Source organism: Octopus sinensis, unplaced genomic scaffold (assembly GCF_006345805.1).
Source record: "Octopus sinensis unplaced genomic scaffold, ASM634580v1 Contig04212, whole genome shotgun sequence".
NCBI lineage: Eukaryota > Metazoa > Mollusca > Cephalopoda > Octopoda > Octopodidae > Octopus > Octopus sinensis.
Window position 1 is genome coordinate 2,630 of NW_021827247.1, and position 8,200 is coordinate 10,829.

At 38.1% G+C, this 8,200-nt stretch overlaps 1 protein-coding gene across 1 annotated transcript; it reads left to right on the forward strand.

The window, feature by feature from the left end:
• Positions 1–3,266: 3,266 nt before the first annotated feature.
• On the forward strand, positions 3,267–7,944 carry LOC115227519 (glutamate receptor; the record flags this gene model as incomplete). Its single annotated transcript, XM_029798319.1, has 3 exons — positions 3,267–3,270; positions 5,853–6,098; positions 7,748–7,944. Coding segments are annotated over exons 1-3 (447 nt in total), but the record flags the coding sequence as incomplete, so codon positions are not given.
• Positions 7,945–8,200: the final 256 nt, after the last annotated feature.

The following is an 8,200-nucleotide window of genomic DNA, read 5'->3' on the forward strand; positions in this document are numbered from 1 at the left end:
TAAAAAGCTAATTTCAGCTTAAATGTTAGACGAAAGTAGAAAGAAAGGAAAATAATAAAATGAAAAGGAAACGATGAAACGGAAAGTACAATAATAATAATAATAATAATAATAATAATAATAATAATAATAATAATAATAATAATAATGATAATGATAATCCTTTATACTATAGGCATAAGGCCTGAAATTTTGGGGCAGGGGGGACCTGTCGATTACATCGATCCTATAGTGTAACTGGTATTTAATCTATCGACCCCGAAAGGATGAACGGCAAAGTCGACCTCGGCGGAATTTGAACTCAGAACGTAACAGCAGACGAAATACCTATTTCTTTACTACCCACAAGGGGCTAAACACAGAGAGGACAAACAAGGACAGACAAACGGATTAAATCTATTATATCGACCCCAGTACGTAACTGGTACTTATTTAATCGACCCCGAAAGGATGAAACGCAAAGTCGACCTCGGCGGAATTTGAACTCAGAACGTAAAGACAGACAAAATACCGCTAAGAATTTCGCCCGGCGCGTTAACGTTTCTGCCAGCTCGCCGCCTTATATATGGCCTAGTGGTTAGGGTGTTGGACTCAAGATCGCGAGATCGTGGTTTCAATTCCTAGACCAGTTGGTGTGTTGTTCTTGAGCAAAATACTTCATCTCATGTTGCCCTGCAGTCACTTCGACACCTGACGCGCGGCACAGTGCACCTGACCGGGCAACGTCGATTTGACGGAGAGAATGAGCTAATGTGCGGCACGGACATTTGATCACTATAAACTTTTCATCTGAGAAGATTTTTCGGCAAAATAAAGCTGAACGCTCCTTCGTCGTCTTCGAGAAAATACCTTTATCCAGCCAGCCGCCATTATTGACCGCTAGCTCCTAAAGTTTTTTATTCTCTCTCTCTCTCTCTCTCTCTCTCTCTCTCTCTCTCTCTCTCTCTCTCTCTCTCTCTCTCTCTCTCTCTCTCTCTCTCTCTCTCTCTGTTTATTTCCTCGTCTTCCTTTCTGTTAAAGAGCGTAGGCTCGAAACGTTAAAGACTTTCTCACCTTCCCGAGTGTTAAACCAATACACTTGTTTGTTGTTTATACACCCGTCTTCGTCTTTTTTTTTTGTAAATTTCAACTATATAATATATATATATGTATATATGTGTCTGTGTGTGTGTGTATACATATACACATATATAAATATACATAATATATATATATATTTATATATATATATATATCGTGCGTATAGATAGATAGATAGATAGATAGATAGATAGATAGATAGATAGATAGATAGATGATGGATGGATAGATAGATAGATAGATAGATGGATAGATAGATGATGGATAGATAGATATTAGATAATAGATGATGATAGATAGATAGATAGATAGATAGATAGTATAGATAGATAGATGGATGGATGGATGGATGGATGGATGGATGGATGGATAGATAGACAGACAGACGGATAGATGGATGGATGGATAGATAGATAGATAGATAGATAGATAGATAGATAGATAGATAGATAGATAGATAGATAGATAGATAGATAGATAGATATACCTGTATACACACACTCACACACATAAATATATTCGACAGTCTTCCACACTGTTCCCATCAACCAAATTCACTCCCGGGGCATTGATCGAACCGCGAACCTATTGTAGTAAACGCTTAGTCAAAGTGCTGCATATTGACGCAATGAGATTCAACGCGAACCCATGTGCCACGAAGCTGCAAAGCGAGCTTCTTCAACGAAACAGCGATGCCTGTGTCATCACAGCATTTAAATAATTTCTTTTTCTCTTTTTTTCCAATAATAATAATAATAATAATAATGATAATAATAATCCCAAATTATTTTTCTCTGCTTCTTTTTCTGTTTTGTCTTGCGTCATATTTTCCCCAGCCTGTTTCCTCGTTTCAGTTCCAAATTGACAGAATACACACGGGAATAGCAAAATCTTCACAATTCCCAAGACGTTCATCTAAATTCCGTCTTTCGTTTGTCGCACTTTTTTCCCCGAATGTATTAAAACATCGAAATACGTATTACGTCAAATTATGAACGAACGCTGTCATATTTTAGCAATAATCTTTCGAGTCGGCTTTGTCTAGCAGATCTATTTTAGTTTGACTCTGTCTAACGATCGCTGCACTAGCTTTTATCGCTTACATAATTTAGGCAATGGGTTGCGACCATGCTGGAGCAAAGACTTGACGGGTGTGGTCGAGCAAATCGGCCCCAGTATTTATTATTATTCTTTTTTTTTTTTAAAGCTCGGTAATTATTCTGTCCGTCTTTTTTGCCGAGCCACTAAGTTACGGGGACATAAACAAACCAGCTAAGGTACAATACAATATTTTTTTTATTTCTTTACTGCCCACGGGGGTGGGGTGAGGGCTAAATATAGAGGGGACAAACAAAGATAGACAAAGAGATTAAGTCGATTACATCGACTCCAGTGCGTAACTGGTACTTATTTAATCGACTCCGAAAGGACGAATGGTAAAGTCGACCCCGGCGGAATTTGAACTCAGAACGTAACGGCAGGCGAAATACCTATTTCTATACTACCCACAAGGGGCTAAACACAGAGAGGACGAACAAGGACAGACAAACAGATTAAGTCGATTATATCGACCCCAGTGCGTAACTGGTACTTATTTAATCGACCCCGAAAGGATGAAAGGCAAAGTCGACCCCGGCGGAATTTGAACTCGAACGTAACAGCAAGCGAAATATCTATTTCTTTATTACCCACAAGGGGCTAAACACAGAGAGGACAAACAAAGACATCGAAATACCGCTAAGCATTTCGCCCAGCGCGCTAACGATTCTGCCAGCTCGCCGCCCTTTAGGTAGAATACAATTGTTCCAAGAAGCCGCACAGTGGGACTGAACCCGCAACTACATGGTTCTCAAACGAACTACAGAGCATCATCTGCGCTTTAATTCTTCAAATTCCTTATATAGCCATGAAGATTTGATGATGTCGTTTACTCTCTGACTCCAGTTCTATTCCATGGTTGTTCATACCTTTTATTTCTCTTCATTGTCATTACAACAATATCTCAAATACACCGACCATCGTTTATCACAAAAAAATACCGTGATAAATGAACACATGAGGGAAATAGAACACGTGAGAAAAATAGATTTCGGAACGAAATCCCAAGTTGTCTTCCTAACTTAATCGTATAGAAAATACTCACCCTTAGATACACTGATGTACATACGTGTGATAATCAGTGCAATATGGGTAATTGAGCGTTATAGATGGTGGCGGCTGGGACACGCTTTTGCCTTTCAAGCAGAAACTTTTATGGATCACTGACCCGTGTTATCACAGATCAATTTCTGATAAGCATATTACAGTTAACAGTTGAGCATACCGCGTTATCCTGGATCAGTGATGGATGAATCAGTGATAATCGAGGATAGATGTATTAAATTTCATCGCTCTGTGTTCAGAAGAAATTACTGGAAGACTTAAAATCCTTAGAGTATTTCTGATTGTTAAGAACCCTTGTACGATGAGATGAGGAACCGTTCTGTTGCGAATGACCAATATATCTGAAGGATACTCGTACAGGAATGCTGGTTTCACAAATATCTGTTACACGCGTAGTTTCTTTATTTAAGCTATCATTGACTTAACCAACACTGATATCTGCTATACGCTTGAGACTGAAAGTTTATCGATCAAACGGCAGTTGTTTTATCATCATCATCATCATCATCATCATCATAATCGTCATCGTTTTACATCCATTTTTCCATCTTATTGTGTACGGCCGGGTGCACTTCTTGGCGCCAACCCCCCTACCTGTTTCCAAGTAAGGTGATATTTCTCCATGGGCACACGTTCTCACAAAATATTGGAAATGAATGACACCGCTTGTATGACAGTGGCAATCACTTACAACTATCATGTGACGTCAAGACAAGGAAACACACACATACGCACACACACACACACACACACACACACACACACACACAGACTCACATGTATATATATATATATTCAATTTCCGGTAACCAAATCCACTTTTAATTTTACTTGTTTCGGTCCTCTACATTCTGAGTTCAGTTCGTAGCAAGGTCAACTTTGCTTTTTATTACTCTTGGGTCGATAGGACAAAATACCAGACAACTGTACCAGCCGGTCGTATCGACTACTTTCCAACCCCTAAGTTGCTGACCTTGTATCTGAGCTAGCAGAATCGTTTCAAGTATTAATATAATCTTTTCTACTCTCGGTACAAGGTCCTAAATTTTTTTTTTTGGGGGGGGGGGGTACCAGTTGATAAGATCGATTCCACTACGCAACTGGTACTTAATTTATCAACACCGAAAGGATGAAAGGCAAAGTCGACCTCGGCAGAATTTGAACTCAGAACGTAGCGGCAGACGAAATACCGCTAAGCCTTTTACTCGTTGCGCTAACGATTCTCCCAGCTCGCCGCCTTTCAACTATTAATATAATGCGTCGATAATATCGCTTTTTAACCTTTTACTTTTATTTCTATGTTCTTTACACTTTCTTGTTCATTGATTCCTAAATATTTTTATCTCTATATTTGGCCTAATTCTCTTATCTCTGTTTATTTATTTAGCATAATATTAATATTTTATTCAAAGTTGCCTCGGTGTATTTTTCTAATTAGAAATTTAAATCAATTCCTTCAATAAATCCGTTTACTGTCTGCAGCAGTGTTTCGAGTTGATTGTCGGTTTATCCGCCAGCGGTGTACATTATTACAATTGTTCTTATTGCTGCTGCTGCTGCTGCTGTTGTTGTTGTTGTTGTTGTTGTTGTTGTTGTTGTTGTTGTTGTTGTTGTTGTTGAGGTGACGAGCTGGCAAAATCGTTAACATACCGGACGAAGTGTTTAGCCTTTCGGAATCGGTGAAATAAACTCCAGCCGGGCACCGAGGTCAATGCAGTTGACTAGCCCCCGCTCAAAAAATTCCAGCCTTGTGTCAATTGTAGAATTTATTATTATAATTATAATTATAATTATTGTTGTTGTTGTTGTTGTTGTTGTATTATTAAAAGCGGCAAGCTGGCAGAATTGTTAGCACGCCCGGCGAAATATTTAACGGTATTTCATCCGTCCTCACGTTCTGAGTTCAAATTCTGCCAAAGTCGAATTTGCCTTTCATCTTTTCCTTTCGGGGGTGATGAAATAAGCTCCAATTACACACTGGGGTCGATGTAAAGGCCTTTTACCTTTTGTAGAAGGGATTATTATTATTATTATTATTATTATTATTATTATTATTATTATTATTCATTATTATTATTATTATTATTATTATTATTATTATTATTATTATTATTATCAATATCATTATTATTATTATTATTATTATTATCATTATTATTATATTATTATTATTATTTTATTATTATTATTATTTTATTATCAATATCATTATTATTATTATTATTATTATATCATTATTATATTATTATTATTATTATATTATTATATTATTATTATTTCGGGGGTCGATAAATTAAGTACCAGTTGAGTACTGTGGTCGATATAATCGACTTAACCCTTCCCCAAATTTCAGGCCTTGTGCCTATTGTAGAAAGGATTATTATTATTATTATTATTATTATTAATTATTAACTACTACTACTACTACTAGTAGTAGTAGTAGTAGTAGTAGTAGTAGCAGCAGCAGCAGCAGCAGTAGTAGTAGTAGTATAGTAGTAGTAGTAGTAGTAGTTGTTGTTGTTGTTGTTGTTGTTGTTGCGTTATGCTATTATAAATTACTATTATTCTTATTCTTATTCTTATTATTGTTCATTTTTTGTATTTTTCAGTATGTACGATCATGTCTAAAGAAGTTTTCGCTGTTTTCGGAAAGGCAAACACGTCAATGCTTGCTACAGTCAAGTCGTACAGTAACACATTTCAGATTCCATATCTGACTACAAGTATGGCGATGAATACTTCAGACCCAACACCTTATATACTCTTCCTCCGACCTATGTATGTAAAGGCCATTGTTGATTTGATACACCATTTTCAATGGGATGTTGTTCACTATGTCTATATATCCAATGAAGGTAGGTAGAAATGATATTATTACGTGCTACATGTTTCATGCTAAATACTGCATATTATCACATAATATATAGGTTCACCCTTTCTTTTCCATTTACCTTCTATGTGGGGTTCCTTTCTGCTCTTTCTTTTCTTCTCTCACTGTGTCTCTTTCTTTCTTCCTTCCTTTCTTTCTTTCTTTCTTTCTTGTTCTCTCTCTCTCTCTCTCTCTCCTCTCTGCTTATTCTTTCTCTCGGTGTGTAGGACTCTCTTTGTCTGTCTATGTCTCTGTCTCTCTCTCTCTCTCTCTCCATTATATATGTATGTGTGTATATCTGCACATTCATAAATACTTATATGCATGTATGTATTTATATATGTATGTATGTATGTATGTATGTATGTATGTATATATATATATATGTGTGTATATGTATGTATGTATGTATGTATGTATGTATGTATATCTGTCTCTTTGTCTCTCTCCGTTCTACATTACTCATTTTAGTTAGTTCTCACTTTTTATCATGCCATTCCTTCTAAAGCAACCTCCATTAACTTGTTTCTCTCTCTCTTTTTCACACACATACACAGTCTCTGTCTGTCTCTCCTCTCTCTCTCTCTCTGTGTCTCTCTCTCTCTCTTTAATTCCCTCTCTGTTTTATTTTCTCTCCCTCTCGTATTTTCTCTCTCTTACACCATCTCACTTCCCTTCTCATTCTCGTTCTCTTTTTCTCTCTTCCTCTCTCCATCACCCTGCTTCTTTCTTTTCCACTCTTTTTCTTTATCTACTTCATCAGCTATGATATTTCGGATAAACTACTCCTTTTCAAATGTGTTAAAAGAGCAAGAGAAAGCGAGTAGAAAATAGGTCGATTAGAGTGACTTGCCGGTTCAAGAGGCCATCCCAGTTCACTTATATTCCTTTTCTTTCTTCTCTCTTCCTATCTCTCTTTCTCCCCTTCTCTCCCTCTCTCCCCTCTTCCTCTCTCCCTCTCTCCCATGTTCTCTGTTTCCCTCTCACTCATTTTTCCTTGTTTCACTTTCTTTCATCCTCGTCCTATAGCTATTTCCATTTTCTCTCTTTTTTCTCCTTCTCTTCTCTCGATCTATTTCACCCCCTCTCCCTTTCCCTCTTTTTCTCTATCATTCTCTTTCTCTTCTTTCTCCCTCCTTGTCACACTTTGAGGCCCCCATTTCCTCCCTTTTACTGTTCTTTCTGTCACATTACTCCGTCTCTCTCTCTTTCTCTCCACTCTCCTTCCCTCTCTCTCCTCTTTCTATTTCTCTTTCTCTCACTCTTTCTCTACCCCTCTCTCCCCTCTCCCTCTCCCCTCCCCTTTCTCTCTCTACTCCTCTCCTCTTTCACTCTGCCCTTCTCACGCCCCTCTTTCTCATATTCTGTCTCTCTCTCTTTCCCTCTCTGTCCCTCTCACCATCTCTCTCACCTCTCTACCCCCTTCTCTTCTCTCTCTCTCTGCTCCTCAGACTCCCCGCTTCCTCTCCCTCTGATTCTCTCCCTCTCTATGTACCTCTCCCTCTGTATCTCGCTCCCTCTCAGTCTCTCTCCTGCTCTCTTTCCTCCTTTCTCTCCCTCTCTCTTTCACTTTCACTTTCTCTGTGCTTCAAAGTCCTAATTCTCCCTTCTTTATCCTCATTTTCTCAATGTCAGGTCTGATGCGAGTACAGCAGCTGTTTCAGGTGATGGGAAAAAGTGAACACCAGGTTACACTTAATGTGAAACGTGCGACCGACGTCAACAGTAGCTACGCTATTCTCAAAGATTTGCATGAAAAAGAACCTGAAATAAATTTCCACACAGTACTGGACATGTCCATTCAAATGGCCAGTAATTTAATGAAGCAATTAGTAAGTATTGTCTCTTAATTTACGGTCGTCATCATCATCACCATCAGCATCATGACTTGCACTAAATTTACCGATCTTGTGTCAAAACATCACAAATTCCCAGTTATGTCTTGTTCTCGGAAATGGGACTGTGAAGTTCTGGAAACGTCAAATTCGTGAAATGTAGATTTAGGAGTGGCTTTGTGGCAAGTATAGGCACAGGAGTGGCTGTGTGGTAAGTAGCTTGCTTACCAACCACATGTTTCCGGGTTCAGTC